The sequence below is a fragment of the Geotrypetes seraphini genome, chromosome 11 (assembly GCF_902459505.1).
Source record: "Geotrypetes seraphini chromosome 11, aGeoSer1.1, whole genome shotgun sequence".
Lineage (NCBI taxonomy): Eukaryota > Metazoa > Chordata > Amphibia > Gymnophiona > Dermophiidae > Geotrypetes > Geotrypetes seraphini.
The window spans coordinates 100,623,075-100,643,286 of record NC_047094.1 but is presented as its reverse complement, the minus strand read 5'-3'; the positions used below and the strand labels follow the sequence as shown (position 1 = coordinate 100,643,286).

The 20,212-nt window shown below is 47.7% G+C and overlaps 1 protein-coding gene across 4 annotated transcripts in view; it reads right to left on the bottom strand.

Moving 5' to 3' along the window:
* Positions 1–20,212, bottom strand: part of LOC117369307 (serine/threonine-protein phosphatase 4 regulatory subunit 1-like) — a 151,192-nt gene that overhangs the window by 58,358 nt on the left and 72,622 nt on the right. For all 4 annotated transcript variants that reach the window (XM_033963709.1, XM_033963710.1, XM_033963707.1 and 1 more), the window contains 2 exons: positions 6,671–6,840; positions 175–644 (listed from right to left, as the gene is read on the bottom strand). In XM_033963709.1, the coding sequence (XP_033819600.1) occupies positions 175–644; positions 6,671–6,840 (640 nt within the window). The remainder of the gene's footprint in view (positions 1–174; positions 645–6,670; positions 6,841–20,212) is intronic.

The window sequence follows — 20,212 nt, the reverse complement described above, 5'->3', positions numbered from 1 at the left end:
GGTAAAATGACTGCTGTTGTTGCACATGCCAGCAAATACATGTGAACACCTACACATTATTTTAGAAAAGACTCTGTATTGGCAAATCCTTTACCAAAATAGTGCCAGAACTGAGCATGCCCTGACCTGGATATCTCATTTCCTATCTCTAAATTTTATCTCTAATTTTATTACCTTCCACATCTGGGTCATCCATGTGCTCCTGTAAACTCTCCAGCACCTTTTTAATCTCACTGCTGGTAGTATAGTTGTTGCATACATTCATAAGTCTCTGGTTTCTATGGCTATTGTCAGTGTCCATGCTCTTCGAATGCATCATCTCTAGATCCTGGCTGATATCAGGGAGAGGAGAACGCCAGTACAGGAAAGAGTTGTACACATCCTCTGCATTCTCTGCCTGTGCTTTAGAGCTCCTTCCAGCACAACTGCCATCAGCATCACCACCTGCACATTTCTCAAGGTCCTTTAGCACAGCTGAATCTGTGGAGTCACCCAGAATCAATTGGCTCTGCCCCTCTGTGGTGCTAGTAGAGCACACCACATATGCACCATCAGGACTTAGGCTTCTATTTAGCAGATTATTGGTTTCCGATGACATCGCTTTTCTTGGCAGGCTTACTTCCTTTTCCAAGGGATTTTCTGACCTGCAAATACATGGTTAATAATATAGGGAGAAGCCATAGGAGTTCTAGCAATATGGAGCAGTTTATTTTACCTGAACTATCCACAAAACTAAAAGGAGATGAACATTAGAAAGTAAGCAAAGCTAATTTCCTGTAATAGGAAATCTCTACAGACAAGAGGGGAATTCAACCACACTTGATGGTGACATCTTCTGACATAGTTGTGTTGCTGGAGCTCTCCTCTAGCTAAGAGAGTCTTTTGTGGTGTACTGGAAATGCACAAAATTCTCGTTTGGTGTTGCTCCCCCTGCCTGCTTCTGTTGTGTTCAAAGCTGAGTGGGATAGGGGGCAGGTATGTGTGGCTGCATTCCTTTGCTGCCTATAGAGAGAACCTCCATTACAGGTAAGCAACTCTGTTTTCTCCACAGACAAACAGAGGAGATGATGGCACATTTGATGGTGGAGCAAAACAAAAAAATTGTGGAACAGAAGATCGGATGTACCAGTTTGTAGTTTAATAAGCATCCAAATAACTTAAAAACAATAATCTTAAAAACATGCATAATCAAAAATGTGCCTAAGTCTGAGGTTGGATGTTTTGTGCAAAACGTCCACACACCCAGCAAGAAAAATGTCCATTTTCAAAGCTGCCAAACGTCTAGCTTTTATTTTTGAAAATGAGCAAGGTATAAGTTTTGGTCCTTAAGAGGTCTACCTTTTTTGCCCATTTTCAAAAATAAAAACGTCCACACAAAAAACGTACAAAAGCAAGTTTTGTAGACGTACCTACCAAATAGCTTATCTGATTGCAGCAGAAGGAATTCCCATCAACTGAGCCAGTTTTGGGGGATTACTGGTGGCTCAGCTAATGGGGATTTTGATCCAATCAGGGCCTTCGACCCCCCTCTCACTGCATCCCAAGATGCATTGGGAGGGGGAAGCCCCATCATTGCAGCGGCAACCCTGTAGGCAGGAGGCCATGAGCTTTCCCCCCCCCCCCCGTCGTTTGCTCTTCCAAAAGTAGGGAAGGTTCAGGAGATGTGGGAGGGGGCCTAGGAATGTTAGGGAGATGGGGTGGGGGAAGCGGAGCTGTTGGGGGAGATAAGGGATATCAGGGGGATGCCAGGAGGTGAGGGGGAGGTTGGGATGTGAGAGGGGAGGTACGGGATATCAGGGATGTCAGGGGGAGGGGTGGAGGGATCTGTGGCTCAGCTGATCCTAGAAGGGGGAATCTCCATCAGTTGAGCCACCAGAAATCCCCAAAACCAGCTCAGCTGATGGGGATTCCTCTGCCACATTCAGCTGAAGGGAAGCCTACAGGTTATGGGGTTGGGTTTTTTTGCTCTTTGGATGGTGGGAGGAGCTCGTGACCACTGGGGGAGTAAGGGGGGAGGGGTTCATTCCTTAAATCTTCCAGTAGTCTGCTTGTCAGTTTGGGCACCTTTGTGGAGCTTAGACGCAACTCAAATAGGTCTAACTGCCGGCGTCTAAGATCCCTCTAGGAAGATTTTGATTATGGATAAGGTGCCTCCAGATTGAAGCCCACCTGATTCACATCTAAAACACACCTCCCAACATGCCCCTTTGCTCTCTGAATGCACAGCAGCTTAGAATTCCTGCTGCATGTCCAGAAAGTTGGTTTTAATTAACAGCACTCGGACGTCCCTGCTATTAGGACATCCAAGTGGTGATTTAGGCTGGTGTTTGGACGTTTTAAACTTTTGATTATGAGCCCCATAACATATTTTTCCATACGCATATCATCTAACAATGTTCTTTCATGCACTACCGTATTTTCACGCATATAACGCGCGCGTTATACGCGTTTTTACCTACCGCGCATACCCCTCGCGCGTTATACGCGTGAGCGCGGTATACAAATGTTTTTCTACATAGTTCCCACCCCGCCCGACGCCCGATTCACCCCCCCCCCCCGCAGGACCGCTCGCACCCCCACCCCGAACAACCGCTCGCACGCGCTCCCACCCGCACCCGCGATCGGAGCAAGAGGGAGCCCAAGCCCTCTTGCCCGGCCGACTCCCCGACAATATCGGGCCAGGAGGGAGCCCAAACCCTCCTGGCCACGGCGACCCCCTACCCCCACCCCGCACTACATTACGGGCAGGAGGGATCCCAGGCCCTCCTGCCCTCGACGCAAACCCCCCTCCCTCCCTCCAACGACCGCCCCCCCCAAGAACCTCCGACCGCCCCCCCAGCCGACCCGCGACCCCCCTGGCCGACCCCCACGACACCCCCACCCCCCTTCCCTGTACCTTTGCTAGTTGGCCGGACAGACGGGAGCCAAACCCGCCTGTCCGGCAGGCAGCCAACGACGGAATGAGGCCGGATTGGCCCATCCGTCCCAAAGCTCCGCCTACTGGTGGGGCCTAAGGCGCGTGGGCCAATCAGAATAGGCCCTGGAGCCTTAGGTCCCACCTGGGGGTGTGGCCTGAGGCACATGGGCCCAACCCGACCATGTGCCTCAGGCCGCGCCCCCAGGTGGGACCTAAGGCTCCAGGGCCTATTCTGATTGGCCCATGCGCCTTAGGCCCCACCAGTAGGCGGAGCTTTGGGACGGATGGGCCAATCCGGCCTCATTCCGTTGTTGGCTGCCTGCCGGACAGGCGGGTTTGGCTCCCGTCTGTCCGGCCAACTAGCAAAGGTATGGGGAAGGGGGGTGGGGGTGTCGTGGGGGTCGGCCAGGGGGGTCGCGGGTCGGCTGGGGGGGCGGTCGGAGGTTCTTGGGGGGGCGGTCGTTGGAGGGAGGGAGGGGGGTTTGCGTCGAGGGCAGGAGGGCCTGGGATCCCTCCTGCCCGTAATGTAGTGCGGGGTGGGGGTAGGGGGTCGCCGTGGCCAGGAGGGGTTTGGGCTCCCTCCTGGCCCGATATTGTCGGGGAGTCGGCCAGGCAAGAGGGCTTGGGCTCCCTCTTGCTCCGATCGCGGGTGCGGGTGGGAGCGCATACGAGCGGTCGTTCGGGGTGGGGGTGCGAGCGGTCCTGCTGGGGGGGGGTGAATCGGGCGTCGGGCGGGGTGGGGGTAGGGGGGTCGCCGTGGCCAGGAGGGTTTGGGCTCCCTTCTGGCCCGATATTGTCGGGGAGTCGGCGGTCCTTCGGGGTGGGGGTGCGAGTGGTCCTGCCGGGGGGGGGGGCAGGGCAGGGCGGGTAAACGGAGAGTCGGGACAGCGCACGGAGAGTCGGGGAGGGCGAAAGGAGAGTCGGGGTGGCCAGAGGAGAGTCGGGGCGGGCGAAAGGAGAGTCGGGGTGGCCAGAAGAGAGTCGGGGCGGGCGAAAGGACAGTCGGGCAGCATGCGCGTTATACCCGTGAGCGCGGTATACAAAAGTTTTTATACATAATATTGCGGTTTCTGCGCGCTATACCCGTGTGCGCGTTATACACGGGTGCGCGTTATTTGCGTGAAAATACGGTAATCATTTTACACCTCTTGTTTTCTCTCTCTCTCTCCTTTTTCAATGTGTGCTGTGAATGCATAGAGCTCAACAAACAGGATAAGAAATCTTAATTTTTTGACATCCGATTTCTTACACATGCACTAAGGCTCTGACAAGCTGAAACACCAATGAGCAAAAAGAGGTAGCTAGATGGAAATATTCACAGCAATTGTGCACAAAAATATTTGATAGCTAGACAAGGCTTGCAGGCTTCATTCTCCTTGAGTTGTCCTATATTCTTCTTGTGTTTGTTTCAATCTGACTTCTGTCCTGCCTTTCTTCAATCGTAATGTTTCTTAGCATAGGCTATTCTCTTTAATTGGGTCCTGGAATGGATAGGCTAACCAGCTGTCTCACGAGAGCAGACCCCACAAGGCACTCTAACTGTAGTCTGTGCCAGACAGATGGTCAGGCATACAGTTGCGGCTCCTCTAAACACAGAGGTGGGGGAAATGGGGGGGAGGGACTTGACCCTTCCGAGTGTAGCACCCCGAAGGTCGGTAGGACCCCCAAGAGGGTCTCCCCAAGTTCTGTCTGGACAGCCAAAGAGACAAAAAAATTCCCTAACCAGATCCAACAGGCCCAAAGAAACCTCAGCATAGACTGCACAACTTACCACTCTACCTGCTGGAGACTGAGAAAAGACTGATTGTAATAGGGACTGCACAGACCACTTGCACTGTAGCCAAAATTTAATGACTCAGTCTCCACCTGCTGGCAGAGGAGCGTAAACCCATCCGTTTCTGTGCCGGTCTGGAGGGACGCTAAAGAAGTATCCATTTTAGCTGAAGTGGGGACAGGAACAGCACATGTAAAATGCTCACTGAGAGAAAAGACAGACAGGCTGAGTCCACATTTACACACTAAATAAAATTAAACCATGATCTTTGCTCAGCTGCTGGCTCTAAAGGTTTCACAGTTTGTGAAGCTAGCATGCCCTAATACATGGCAGATATGCACAGACCTTTAACTGTCCTGGCCTACCTAGGTCTGGGAATCTGGCATCTCTGAGATCCCCAACTCTGTCTGAATGCACCGAGAGGCAAATTCCCTACTTAGTTCTTTGCCAGAGCATAAAGTGATCCTGAGCATTAGCCCCTGACAAAGCGCATAAAGCTAGCCAGGCCAACTGAGGGTTGTTGTTTTTTTTGTATATGTGCTGCCAAAGCAAACACTTTTGGAAAGCCTGGGAGCTGCAAAGCGTGGGCGGTAGTACACCCAAACAGAGTAAATGGGCAAGAGTAGGAGGATGGGGACTCTCACACCTCAAGAAAGGCCCCAAAGGACCAAGCCAAAGGCTTACACAATGGCACTAAGAAGTGCAACTGGGGGCTTCAGAGACAAGTTCCAAGCTCCACCAGGTACAGTCCTGACACTGTAATGTGGATGTGGCCATTAGGGTCAACCATGCTGTGCAGCTGCGACCAGCAGAAGGGGGAGCTAGGCAAAGGACAAGAGCACCATCAGCACAACCTATCACCTGCTGAAGGTATAGAAAAATACTGGATTGTATCAGAGAGCATCTCTGTATATACTGCTGATGATGTCACTGGCAGAATTCAGTTTTCTCTACCTCCACCCGCCAGTAAGAAGGGATAACACTCATCGGTGGCATAGTAAGTAGGGGAATGTACCGCCTCAGGCGCTGTCTTCACTGGGGTGCCTGTGCCTCTCTGCCTTTCCTCCCCCTCCCTCCACACACAACATACCTCTTGAAATGTTCACCAGCATGAGCAGCATGTTCACCAGGGTGAACAGCATCTTCTACCTGCTGCTTGTGCCAGCCTCGGCTCCCTTCTGATGTCACTTCCTGGTCACGGGATCAGGATGTGAGATCAGAAGGGAGCCGAGGCCAGCACAAGCAGCAGGTGGAATATGCTGCTCACACTGGTGAACATTTCAAGAGGTACGAGAGTGGGATGGGGGGCAAGGAAGAGCAAGGGGGCATGCACGGCATGGTATACTCCAACCTCCCCAACTACGCCACCGACACCCATTGGTTCAGAACAAAGGAGCTGATGCTAAGAATGCAGGCATTGTGGAATGGTGTCAGTCTGGCCTGATGGACCAGTTCAGATTATGACTGCCCTACTTCTGTACAAAGGGTTATTGTAAGGCTGTAAGGCAATAGACTGCAACAAAGTAGGAATATAAAGGTATAGAAAGGAAATGGCAGAAAGCTAGGACAGTAGAACAGCAGTGGAACAGGAAAGAGAGTTTTCCATTATATTAGTATAAGGTGAGGAAAACTAAGAAAGTTTACTTTGCATAGATGATTTGCTTGTTGGTGAACAACCTGTATGAATTGTGGACCTGTAGTTAGAAACTAAACTACAGCAAACATCCCCCTACTCTTTTTGTGGAGATTTATTATGAGTCCAAGGTAGATGAATTAAAAGATGTGCATATGGAAGATCAGGAGAGGAGGCTGACAGTTTATTGATGGGGTACTAAGTTGCAGATTCTGGTCAATCATCTTTGAAAGGGCTAAGAAGTTTTTTCCCTGGCAGGCATTCAAATATTTGTGTGATAGTAAAAGTCTTTCACTTTTTCCAGTGAGAATATCTTGCGCATGTGATTTTGCTTAGCTGGATTTACCTGGACAAAGATGAGTTTGTGGGGTTCTGAGAGCAGGAAGCAGCAGCCACATCCTCTGCTGGTGGCCGGATGCTTAGGGTTCCATCTTCTCTGATATAAAGTCCAGCACTAGATGGGTTTGCAAAAGTAGAAATAAATGGACCCAGAGACTGGAAAGCAGCCTGGCGAACCTGTAAAAGCATCAGAAAAAGAACAAATTGATTGTCAAACTGGATCAGATGAAACATATAAATAGCCCAGAATCATGCCTCATAAAACGACAAGCAGTGGGTGTCTAAGAAAAATATATAAGAAAGAAAAAGTACAGTTACTTACTGTAATGGGTGTTATCCAGGGACAGCAGGCAGATATTCTTACATGTGTATGACATCATCCAAGGAGCCTCAGTATGGACAGTATTAAAAGTGTACTGTCACTAAGTTTTAATAAATTTTGCGACTGCCTGCATCACACATGCGCAAGTACCTTCTCGCTCGACTTAGGTTCACGGTACCTCAGTTCCTTAAGCAAGTTAAGAAGCTAACCAGGGGAGGTGGGTGTGTTGTGAGAATATTTGCCTGCTGCCCCAGGATAACACCCAGTATGGTAAGTAACTGGGCTTTATCCCAGGACAAGAAGGCAGCATATTCTCACATGTGGGAACTCCCTAGCTTACAACAAAGGGATGGAGGGAGCGTTGGTCATTAAGAGAATAAAATTGGAATACTGCTTGGCCGAAGTGACCATCCCGTCTGGAAAGGATTCCAGACAGTAGTAGGATGTTAAAGTGTGACCTGAAGACCAAGTAGCTGTTTTACAGGTTTCATCGATGGGAGTGGATACTAGAAACAACTAAAGCTGCCACAGCTTGGACCTTGTGCTGTAACAAGACCCCCGAGCTGTAGCCCAGCCTGAGCACAGTAAAAGGCAATATAGGGTGCCCACCACTTAGAACAAGTTCTCTTGGTTACAGACCAACCAAAAAAGTGGGCAACAAAAAAGAGGAACCGTTGAGATGTTGGATGTGGAGTAGTCTGTTGAAAGGAGAAAAGCCACGGCTCATTTACAGAATAAAGTATAAAGAGCTGTTTCTCCAGGGAGAGAATGAGGCTTAGGAAGAAAACTGGAAGCACAAAAGATTGCTTCAATTGAGATTCTGTGACTACATTGAGTAGGAATCCAGGATAAGAGCAAAAAACTACTATATTCTGGAGGAAAACTTGCGCACTCATTTGACTTGCACAAGTGATGAGGATTAAAATAATCAGCAAAGTGAGATAGGCAAGATGTGTAGAAGACAATTTCTGGAAAGAAGGGTTTCATCAGTCTGATGAGAACAAAAGTAAAACCCAAAAATCACTGGAAACAGTTTTAGGAGTGGTAAGATATGGAAAATCCTTACATAATTTGTGAACACAAGAAAGAACAGTTAGAGAATTTTTGTTGGATGGCATGTGGAAAGCACCAAAAGTACTTAGATAAACTTTGACTGAAACAGTTTTTATTGTTTTTTTTTTTTTAAATTCTTTATTCATTTTTCATCTTACAACAAGTGCACAACATTACATCATTGAAACTTTTATACGTCACTTGAATTTCTTTCTATTATCATCGTAAATACACAAATTTATTCCCTTCCCACCCACCCTTCCCTCAATTATTTCAATCAAAAATATCATATAAATATTGTATTCTTATTTATTAACCTTTAAATAAAATGTCATACCATCCCACCTCCCCCTATGTATAAATATACTGTCAGTAGAGAATGATGTCTACTCATTACAATAATTTGCCAATGGCCCCCAGATCTTTTTAAAATTATTATAATTCCCTTTCTGCAAAGCAATTATTCTTTCCATCTTATAAATGTGACACAACGAATTCCACCAGAATGTATAACTAAGATTATTATAATTTTTCCAATTACTGGTAATATGTTGCATGGCGACTCCTGTCATAATCAATAGAAGTTTGTTATTGCTTGATGAAATTTGACTTTTTGTTCTCATTGACATACCAAACAGAATAGTATCATTTGATAACGCTACATGGTTTTCTAATAAACAATTTATTTGAGACCAAATTGATTTCCAAAAGGCCATGATACAGGGACAATAAAATATTACATGATCTAGGGTCCCTGCTTCTAGATTACAGAGAGAGCAGCGTGGGAGTTGCTTGTATATCTCTCTCCACCGATCCAGTGGGGCACTTGCTCTCCATAATAACCTGTATGTCTTCATATAGCCTGTTAAGTTGATAATACTGATTATCTCCATAAAGCACAGTTACTTACCGTAACAGGTGTTATCCAGGGACAGCAGGCAGATATTCTTGACTGATGGGTGACGGCACCGACGGAGCCCCGGTACAGACACTTTTAGAGTGATTGCACTCTAAGAACTTGGAAAGTTCTAGAGGCCGCACCGCGCATGCGCGAGTGTCTTCCCGCCCGACACAGGCGCGCGGTCCCCAGTTATGATAAGCCAGCTAAGAAGCCAACCCGGGGAGGTGGGTGGGACGCAAGAATATCTGCCTGCTGTCCCTGGATAACACCTGTTACGGTAAGTAACTGTGCTTTATCCCAGGACAAGCAGGCAGCATATTCTTGACTGATGGGTGACCTCCAAGCTAACAAAAAGAGGGATGGAGGGAAGGTTGGCCATTAGGAAAACAAATTTTGCAAAACAGATTGGCCGAAGTGACCATCCCGTCTGGAAAATGCATCCAGACAATAATGTGATGTAAAAGTATTAACTGAGGACCAAGTGGCAGCCTTGCAGATTTCCTCAATAGGCGTAGAACGGAGGAAAGCTACAGATGCTGCCATAGCTCTAACTCTATGGGCCGTGACGGAACCTTCCAGTGTCAGTCCGGACTGAGCAGAGCAGAAAGAAATGCACGCTGCCAACCAATTCGACAGCGTACGCTTAGAAACAGGATGACCCAATTTATTAGGATCAAAGGACAAAAAGAGTTGTGGTGATGGTCTGTGGGGCTTAGTACGATCCAAATAGTAAGCTAAAGCCCGCTTACAGTCCAAAGTATGAAGGGCTTGTTCTCCAGAATGAGAGTGAGGTTTCGGGAAGAAAACAGGCAGAACAATAGATTGGTTGAGATGGAATTCAGAAACAACCTTAGGGAGAAACTTTGGATGTGTACGTAGAACCACCTTATCATGATGAAAGACTGTGAAAGGTGGATCAGAAACTAGTGCATGGAGCTCACTGACCCTCCTGGCAGAGGTAAGAGCAATAAGGAAAAGTACCTTCCAAGTGAGAAACTTGAAAGTGGCAGTCGCCAAAGGTTCAAATGGAGGCTTCATCAAAGCGGAGAGAACCACATTAAGATCCCAGATCACAGGAGGTGCTTTAAGAGGTGGTTTTACATTGAAAAGACCTCGCATGAATCTGGAGACCAGGGGATGAGCTGAAAGGAGTTTCCCATGGACTGGCTCATGAAAAGCAGCAATAGCACTGAGATGGACTCTGATGGAGGTAGATTTGAGGCCAGAGTTAGACAGAGAAAGCAGATAATCCAACAAGGTCTCCACTGGAAGGGACGTGGGATCATGATGATGAAGAAGACACCAAGAAGAAAACCTTGTCCACTTCTGATGGTAACACTGCAGAGTGGCGGGCTTCCTGGAAGCATCTAGAATAGAACGAACGGGCTGAGATAGAAGAGAGTTGTGTGAAGTCAGCCCGAGAGATACCAAGCTGTCAGGTGTAGAGACTGGAGGTTGGGATGCAGAAGGGACTCCTGATGCTGCGTAAGCAGAGAAGGAAACAGTGGAAGTAGAAAAGGCTCTCTGGAACTGAGTTGAAGGAGAAGGGAGAACCAATGTTGTCTGGGCCACCGTGGAGCAATCAGAATCATGGTGGCTCGTTCCTTCTTGAGTTTGAACAAGGTCCGCAGCATGAGCGGTAGAGGAGGAAAAGCATACAGGAATCGATTGGACCAATCCAGAAGAAATGCAGCCGCTGCCAGATGGTGAGGAGTATAGAGTCTGGAGCAGAATTGGGGCAGTTGATGATTGTGAGGAGCTGCAAAGAGGTCCACTTGAGGAGTGCCCCATTGATCGAAGATGGACTGTAGGGTTGAAGGATCGAGAGTCCATTCGTGAGGTTGGAGAATTCTGCTGAGCTTGTCCGCTAATGAATTCTGCTCTCCTTGGATGTAGATTGCCTTCAGGAATAAGTTGCGAGCTGTGGCCCAAGTCCAGATTTTCTGGGATTCCTGACACAAGAGGCGAGAGCCTGTTCCACCCTGTTTGTTGATGTAGTACATCGCAACCTGATTGTCTGTGCACAGCAGGAGGACTTGAGGAAAGAGAAGGTGTTGGAAGGCCTTGAGGGCATAAAACATCGCTCTGAGTTCCAGGAAATTGATGTGATGCTTCTTTTCCTGGGCTGTCCAAAGGCCTTGAGTTTGGAATTCGTTCAAATGAGCTCCCAGGCATAAGGGGAGGCGTCGGTGGTGATGACTAGTTGATGAGGAGGTAGATGGAGCAGAAGACCTCTGGAGAGATTTGAGGATATCAACCACCATTGTAGAGACTGACGAAGAGATGATGTCACAGATATGTGTCGTGAGCAAGGATCCGTCGCTTGGGACCACTGGGTAGCAAGGGTCCATTGAGGAGTGCGCAGGTGAAGACGTGCTAAGGGTGTTACATGAACTGTGGAAGCCATGTGACCTAAGAGTATCATCATCTGTTTGGCAGAGATGGAACTCTGAAGAAGTACCTGCTGACAGAGAAATTGGATAGTCTGAAGACGGTTGGCCGGCAGAAATGCTCTCATGAGGACTGTGTCCAGCACCGCTCCAATGAATTGAAGTCTCTGAGTGGGGATGAGATGAGATTTGGGAAGATTGATCTCGAACCCCAGAAGTTGTAGAAACAGGATGGTTTGGTTGGTGGCCAGGAGCACTGTCTGAGACGAATTGGCCTTGATTAACCAATCGTCCAAGTAAGGAAAGACCTGAAGGTGGTGAGAGCGTAGAAAGGCAGCTACCACAATCAGACATTTGGTGAACACTCTTGGAGAAGAGGCAAGACCGAAGGGGAGCACCTTGTATTGGTAATGACAGTGATTGATCATGAAGCGGAGGTACTGTCTGGAGGTCTGATTGACCGGTATGTGAGTGTATGCCTCTTTGAGATTGAGGGAGCATAGCCATTCGTTTTGATTGAGAAGAGGATAAAGCGTGGCTAAAGATAGCATCTTGAATTTCTCTTTGACCAAGCATTTGTTGAGATCGCGAAGATCTAGAATTGGTCTGAGATCTCCTGTCTTTTTGGCAACTAGAAAGTAACGGGAGTAGAATCCCTGCCCCTTTTGTTCTGGAGGAACTTCCTCTATAGCGTTCAGAAGGAGGAGGGATTGAACCTCCTGAAGAAGGAGGGAAGACTGAGGAGAGTTCAAAGCAGACTCTTTTGGTAGACTTGGGACCGGGAGGTTCTGAAAGTTGAGAGAGTAGCCGTGGTGGATGATGTTGAGGACCCATTGGTCCGAAGTGATAACTTCCCACCGGCTGAGGAAAAAAGAAAGACGACCTCCTATAGGTTGAGGTAGAAGGGAAGATGGTTGGACACTGGCTATGCCCTGGAGAAGTAAGTCAAAAGGGCTGCGTGGATTTCTGTTGAGGAGGCGGCTTGACAGGCTGCTGCTGCTGTGGTCTAGGTGTCTGCCGTTGTTGCTGACGCTGACGCCTAGGTTGTTGTGGAGTTGACTGTAAAGGACGAGCCACATAACGGCGTTGGTAGGCCGATTGCTGTCTGAAAGGCCGTGCCGGTGGAGGTTTCTTCTTCGTCTTGAGGAGAGTATCCCAGCGTGTTTCATGGGCGGAGAGCTTTTGGGTGGTTGAGTCCATAGATTCTCCAAAAAGCTCATCCCCCAAGCATGGTGCATTAGCCAACCGGTCTTGATGGTTGACATCAAGCTCGGATACCCTCAGCCAGGCAAAGCGGCACATGGCCACAGACATAGCTGTTGCTCTGGAGGTAAGTTCAAAAGTATCATAAATAGATCTCACCATAAATTTTCGTAGCTGGAAAAGTGAAGAGGAACATTGGTGAAAAGCCAGTCGTTTTCGCTCAGGAAGGTACTGTTCAAAAGAAGCCATAGTGGTAAGGAGATGCTTTAAATAGAAAGAAAAATGAAAAGCATAGTTGCCAGATCTATTAGCGAGCATCGCATTCTGGTATAAACGCTTACCAAATTTGTCCATGGCTTTACCTTCTCTGCCAGGAGGGACAGAAGCATAAACACTAGCTCCTGAAGACTTTTTAAGTGTGGATTCCACAAGAAGAGACTCATGTGGAAGCTGGGACTTGTCGAACCCTGGAATAGGGGTGACCTTGTACAGAGAGTCCAATTTGCGGGGAGCTCCCAGGATAGTAAGAGGAGTCTCTAAATTTTTGTAAAAAGTTTCCCTCAGGATGTCATGAAGAGGGAGTTTCAAAAATTCCTTTGGAGGCTGGTCAAAGTCAAGGGCGTCAAGAAAGGCTTTAGACTTTTTAGACTCAGCCTCTAAAGGAATGGAAAGAGATTCACACATGTCTTTTAAAAAGGAAGAAAAAGACAAAGAATCATGTTTGGAGGATGGGTCAGGAATAACAGGATCATCCTCATCCGAAGAACACTCACCTTCTGATAGAAAAGGCTCTTCGGAATCACCCCACAGATCAGGGTCCCTAATATGGGAACTACGGTCCCGAGACTTGGGGGTGGATGGTTCCAAGTGTCGGGACTTGAGAATTGACTTACCCGACCTCATCAATGCGGTACCGGGAGAAGTTACCGGTCGCATCGGTGCCGAAGTCTGTACCGATTGGTGGTGGGCTGTCGGCTCCGGTGCGAGGACTGGCATCGACACCGATGAGGCCGAGTGTACCGGTACCGAAACAGCGGATGCAGACAATACAGGCTGTTCCACTGCCGGTACCGGCGGCTCAGTGCGGATCGGCACCGGAAGATTCGGAGCCAAGATAGCTGGAAGGAGTTGTTGTAACTGCTCCTTGAGCTGCACTTGGAGAATAGCCGCTATGCGATCATCTAAGGAAGGCACCGGTACCGCCTTTTTCTTTTGCGGTACCTGCGGTGCCGCTCTACACCCTGGAGATGAGGAGCCCGATGTCGAGGGACTCACCTCAATAGGGGCGGAGCGCTTCCGCTGGCGCCTCACGGTCGGCAGGACTGGACTCGCTGCAATCGAGACCGGAGGACGCTCCAGCGGGGAAGGCTTCTTAGCCGGTTTACCTGGGTGTTGCGACGCCGGCGCGGTGTCACGCGGTGTCGACGAGGTGGGTGCCGACTGTACAGGAGCCAATGCCGGTGTCGATGTTGCGGGATCGGACATATCGGTACCGAAAAGTAATCGCTGTTGAATTTCGCGATTTTTCAATGTACGTTTTTTCATCGTGGCACAGCGGGTGCAGGTGGAAGCCTGATGCTCCGGACCCAGGCACTGTAGGCACCAGTTGTGCGGGTCCGTAAGGGAGATAGGCCGTGCACACCACTGGCACTTCTTGAACCCTGGCTGAGGGGGCATGAAAGGAAAAACGTCTTCCGCCAAATCGAAGGCCGAGGCCTCGATGGTGGCAGAAGGCCCCGCCGGGGAAAAACCAAATTGAAGAAAAAATATAAGGTTTTTTTTTTGTTTTTTTTTACAAAAATAAAATAAAAGAAAAAAGGCAATAGAGCCAAAAGGGTTTAAGCGAGCGGGAAGGCGAAGAGAAAAAATTTCAACGGCCGTTGAAAAACGCGTCTTCTTAGCTCCGCGGAAACTAAGAAACTGGGGACCGCGCGCCTGTGTCGGGCGGGAAGGCACTCGCGCATGCGCGGTGCGGCCTCTAGAACTTTCCAAGTTCTTAGAGTGCAATCACTCTAAAAGTGTCCGTACCGGGGCTCCGTCGGTGCCGTCACCCATCAGTCAAGAATATGCTGCCTGCTTGTCCTGGGATAATAACCTGTATGTCTTCATATAGCCTGATAAGTCGATAGTACTGTTTATCTCCATAATTAACTTGTATGTCTTCATATAGCCGGATAAGTTGATAACACTGTTTATCTCCATAATAACCTGTATGTCTCCCATATAACCTGATAAGTTGATAGTACTGTCTATCTCCAAAATAACCAGACAAGCATAGACAAACTGCAATAGCTGATACTCTTATATCCCATTGTTAGTTCTCCTTATCCCTACATAACATTGATAGCACTTACCCAGCTCTGAACTCACTACTGAGGGTTACAGACGCAACAGAACAGAGGGGAAGAAAAACGCCCCCTCCTCCCCAACCTCCCTTCTCCTCTCAGAATCTCACACCTCACACCAAACACCAATCTGCAGATTCTCCTGCACCCTACAAAAATTCACTATGCCCCCCAATTTTTCTACAAGCGTACTCCTACATTTACTGCTCTTCCTACTCCTAACCAACAGAATAACAGAAGGATATCATACACCCTCTATCCCAACCTTAACAGAATCCCTTAGGTTCCCTCTACCTACCAGAAAACTATACTCGCCCAGAAACTTGATAGACTGCTCCTCACTCAACCATATCAGCATACCAACCAGCTGGGGAAAAAGACCACCCCCAAAACCAAAATCAGCATACCACAACTATCATCCACAAACCAAAGACAATCTCCTCCACCCAAACATCTCACCCACTCCCCAAACACACAACACCTCACTATCCTGTGCATATATGAACATCAGATCAATAAGCACAAAAGCAGACCTTATTAAGGACTGGATAATTAAAAAAACAACTAAGCTGCCTATTCCTATCCGAAACCTGGCTAACCTCAGAATCCGATCCCACCATCACAGAACTCTGTCCATCAGATTACAAAATAGAACTGATCTGCAGAAAAAAAAAACGTGGTGGAGGTCTAGCCATCATACTCAAAAACAACATTAATATAAAGACCCTAGACAAACACTCCACCCCCCACCTAGATCTCCTAGCCTGTCAACTATCCGATGATTCTCTCATAGGAACATTAACATGCATCCTCTGTTACTCAACACCAGGAAAATGGAATGAAAACAAACAAGCTCTCGAAGAATTCATTTACCAGAACTCCATAACATCACCTCATAACCTACTCCTAGGAGACTTAAACCTCCATCTAGAAGATCATACCTCTAATCAAGTAATAAATTTTCTCTCATACCTCAAAGCACTGAACTACCAGATCCTCAACCCCCAACCCACACACAAAAAAGGCCACCAACTAGATGTCGCTGCTTACATGACCCAACACCCTCACAAACCCGAAATCCATATCTCAAATGGGACCTGGCACCCTTCCCTCTGGTCAGATCACTATAAATACACCTTTAACATCAACTGGCCTCAAAGCCTTAACAAGCAACCTCCAAAAAAAACCTCCTTCAAAGCACGCCAAAAAATCGAACCCTCCACATTCTGGGATAAAGCAGACCACGCCATCAACAACCTAGCCCCCAACGAATTTACATCCCAATGGCGAACCATAAGCGAAACCATCCTGAATGAGCTAGCCCCAGAAAAACTAAAATTTAAAATATGCAGACCTTCTGATAAATGGTTCGACTCTGAACTTCTCCAAGAAAAAAAGCTCTGCAGACAACTTGAAAGAGACTGGAAAAAAAATAAGAGCTCAGAACACTCTAGAACAGCATGGAGAATTCAAATAAACCAATACAAAACCAAACTCAAGGAAAAACGGAAAACCTACTATTCCAAAATGATAGGCACCAAAACCCCAGACACAAAAAAGCTATTCAACCTAGTAAAGAACCTCACTGACACCAAACCTTACCTTGCCACTCAAGGAATCCACCCACCGACAGCAATCCACCTAGCAGACCATTTCAAAAACAAGATCACCAACATCAGAACCGCATTCATCAACACACACACCCATCTCGAAAAGATAACAACAAACCCATCAACAGGGAAAGCCATTGTTGCAGACAGAAGCTGGTCCAACTTCCCAATCCTTCTTTGGTCGGATATGAACCGACTATACAATAAATACAGCCATGCCTCTAGCGACCTAAATAATTGCCCCACCTACCTATTATCAAACACCTCCATCACATTCAAAACCAACTTCATGCTATGGATTCAGACCACATTAACAGAAGGCCAATTCCCACAAGACCTAGGAGAGATCTTAATCACCCCAATCATAAGAACATAAGAAGTTGCCTCCACTGGGTCAGACCAGAGGTCCATCTCGCCCAGCGGTCCGCTCCCGCGGCGGCCCATCAGGTCCGCGACCTGTGAGGTGGTCTCTGACCATTCCTATAACCTACCTCAAGTTCTATCTGTACCCCTCTATCCCCTTATCCTCCAGGAACCTATCCAAACCCTTCTTGAACCCCTGTACAGAGTTCTGGCCTATCACATCCTCCGGAAGCGCGTTCCATGTGTCCACCACCCTCTGGGTAAAAAAGAACCTCCTAGCATTTGGATAGAAACGAACTTCTGAAAACAAGCCAACATGGTTTCTGCAGGGGGAGATCGTGCCTAACTAACTTATTGCACTTCTTCGAAGGAATTAACAAAAGGATGGACAGGGGAGACCCCATAGACATCATATACCTTGATTTCCAAAAAGCCTTTGACAAGGTGCCTCACGAACGTCTACTCCGGAAACTGAAGAATCATGGGGTGGATGGAGACGTACATAGATGGATAAGAAACTGGTTGGCAGGTAGGAAACAGAGGGTGGGAGTGAAGGGCCACTACTCGGACTGGATGAGGGTCACGAGTGATGTTCCGCAGGGCTCGGTGCTCGGGCCGCTGCTATTTAATATATTCATAAATGATCTAGAAACAGGGACGAAATGTGAGATAATAAAATTTGCGGACGATACAAAAATATTTAGTGGAGCTGGAACTAAAGAGGAATGCGAAGAATTGCAAAGGGACTTGAACAAACTGGGGGAATGGGCGGCGAGATGGCAGATGAAGTTCAACGTTGAGAAATGTAAAGTATTGCATGTGGGAAGCAGAAACCCAAGGTACAACTATACGATGGGAGGGATGTTATTGAATGAGAGTACCCAAGAAAGGGACTTGGGGGTAATGGTGGACATGACAATGAAGCCGACGGCACAGTGCGCAGCAGCCGCTAAGAAAGCAAATAGAATGCTAGGTATAATCAAGAAGGGAATTACAAACAGGACAAAAGAAGTTATCCTGCCGTTGTATCGGGCGATGGTGCGCCCGCATCTGGAATACTGCGTCCAATATTGGTCGCCGTACCTTAAGAAGGATATGGCGTTACTCGAGAGGGTTCAGAGGAGAGCGACACGTCTGATAAAAGGGATGGTAAACCTTTCATACGCTGAGAGATTGGAGAAACTGGGTCTCTTTTCCCTGGAGAAGAGGAGACTTAGAGGGGATATGATAGAGACTTATAAGATCATGAAGGGCATAGAGAGAGTAGAGAGGGACAGATTCTTCAAACTTTCTAAAAATAAAAGAACAAGAGGGCACTCGGAAAAGTTGAAAGGGGACAGATTCAAAACGAATGCTAGGAAGTTCTTTTTTACCCAACGAGTGGTGGACTACTGGAATGCGCTTCCAGAGGGCGTAATAGGGCAGAGTACAGTACTGGGGTTTAAGAAAGGACTTGACAATTTCCTGCTGGAAAAGGGGATAGAAGGGTATAAATAGAGGATTACTGCACAGGTCCTGGACCTGTTGTGCCGCCGCGTGAGCGGACTTCTGGGCATGATGGACCTCAGGTCTGACCCAGGAGAGGCATTGCTTATGTTCTTATGTTCTTATGTTCTTATTTGTTCTAAACCTGTCCCCTTTCAATTTCTCCGAGTGACCCCTAGTGCTTGTGGCTCCCCACAGTTTGAAGAATCTGCCCTTAAGGATTTTGAAGGTCTCTATCATGTCCCCTCTAAGTCTCCTCTTCTCCAGGGAGAACATCCCCAGCATTTTCAACCTGTCAGCGTATGAAAATTTTTCCATACCTTTTATCAGTTTAGTCGCCCTCCTCTGCACTCCCTCGAGTACCGCCATGTCCTTCTTGAGGTACGGCGACCAGTATTGAACACAGTACTCCAGGTGCGGGCGCACCATCGCGCGATACAGTGGCATGATGACTTCCTTCGTCCTGGTTGTGATACCCTTTTTGATGATGCCCAGCATTCTGTTTGCTTTCTTTGAGGCTGTCGCACATTGTGCCGATGGTTTCAGTGATATGTCGACCATCACCCCCAGGTCCCTTTCAAGGTTACTCACCCCTAGTAGTGGTCCCCCCATTTTGTAGCTGAACATCGGGTTCTTTTTCCCTACATGCATGACCTTGCATTTCTCTACGTTAAAACTCATTTGCCACTTTTTTGCCCAGTCTTCCAGTCTCGTTAGGTCCCTTTGCAGGTCTTCACAGTCTGCCGTGTTTCTAACCTTGCTGCAGAGTTTGGTGTCATCAGCAAATTTGATAACCTCACATTTCGTCCCTGTCTCCAGATCATTAATAAATATATTGAAGAGTAGAGGTCCCAGCACCGACCCCTGTGGAACTCCGCTCGTGACCCATTGCCAATCTGAGTATTGGCCCTTTACTCCGACCCTCTGTTTCCTGCCTGCCAACCAGTGTTTGATCCATCGGTGGATATCCCCTTGCACCCCGTGGTTCCACAGTTTTTTAAGTAGCCGTTCGTGAGGTACCTTGTCGAAGGCTTTTTGGAAGTCAAGGTAAATGATGTCTATGGATTCCCCCTTATCCATCTGGCTGTTTATTCCCTCAAAGAAGTACAGCAAGTTCGTGAGACATGACCTTCCCTTGCAGAAGCCGTGCTGGCTCGCCTTCAGTTGTCCATTGTTTTCTATGTGTTCACAGATTGTGTCTTTTACCATTGCTTCCATCATCTTCCCTGGAATCGAGGTCAAGCTCACAGGCCTGTAGTTTCCCGGGTCACCCCTTGATCCCTTCTTAAAGATGGGCGTGACATTCGCTATTTTCCAGTCCTCTGGGATCTCCCCAGTTTTTAGGGAGAGGTTACATATTTGGCGAAGTATCTCTGCTATTTCGTTTCTCAGTTCTTTTAGTACCCTTGGGTGGATGCCGTCCGGGCCTGGTGATTTGTCGCTCTTTAGCCTGTCTATCTGTCTGAGGACATCCTCTTTGCTTACCTCTAGTTGTACCAGCCTTTCATCGTGTTCTCCGTTTATAATCACCTCGGGTTCTGGGATATTGGATGTGTCTTCTCTGGTAAAGACTGATGAGAAGAATTTGTTTAACCTTTCATGAAAGATCACAAAGGCCCAATAGACAGCCCAATAGACAGCCCCGCCAACTACAGACCTATCGCTTCAATACCAATATACGTTAAAATAATAGAAGGTCTAGTAGCTCAATACCTCACTAATTACCTGGAAAAACACAACTTACTCCACCCCACACAATCAGGATTTCGAACTAACCATAGTACAGAAACACTACTTCTAGATACAGCCCGGCAACACATCAGTAAGGGAAAAAAGATGATGTTAATACAACTTGACCTCTCCGCAGCATTTGACCT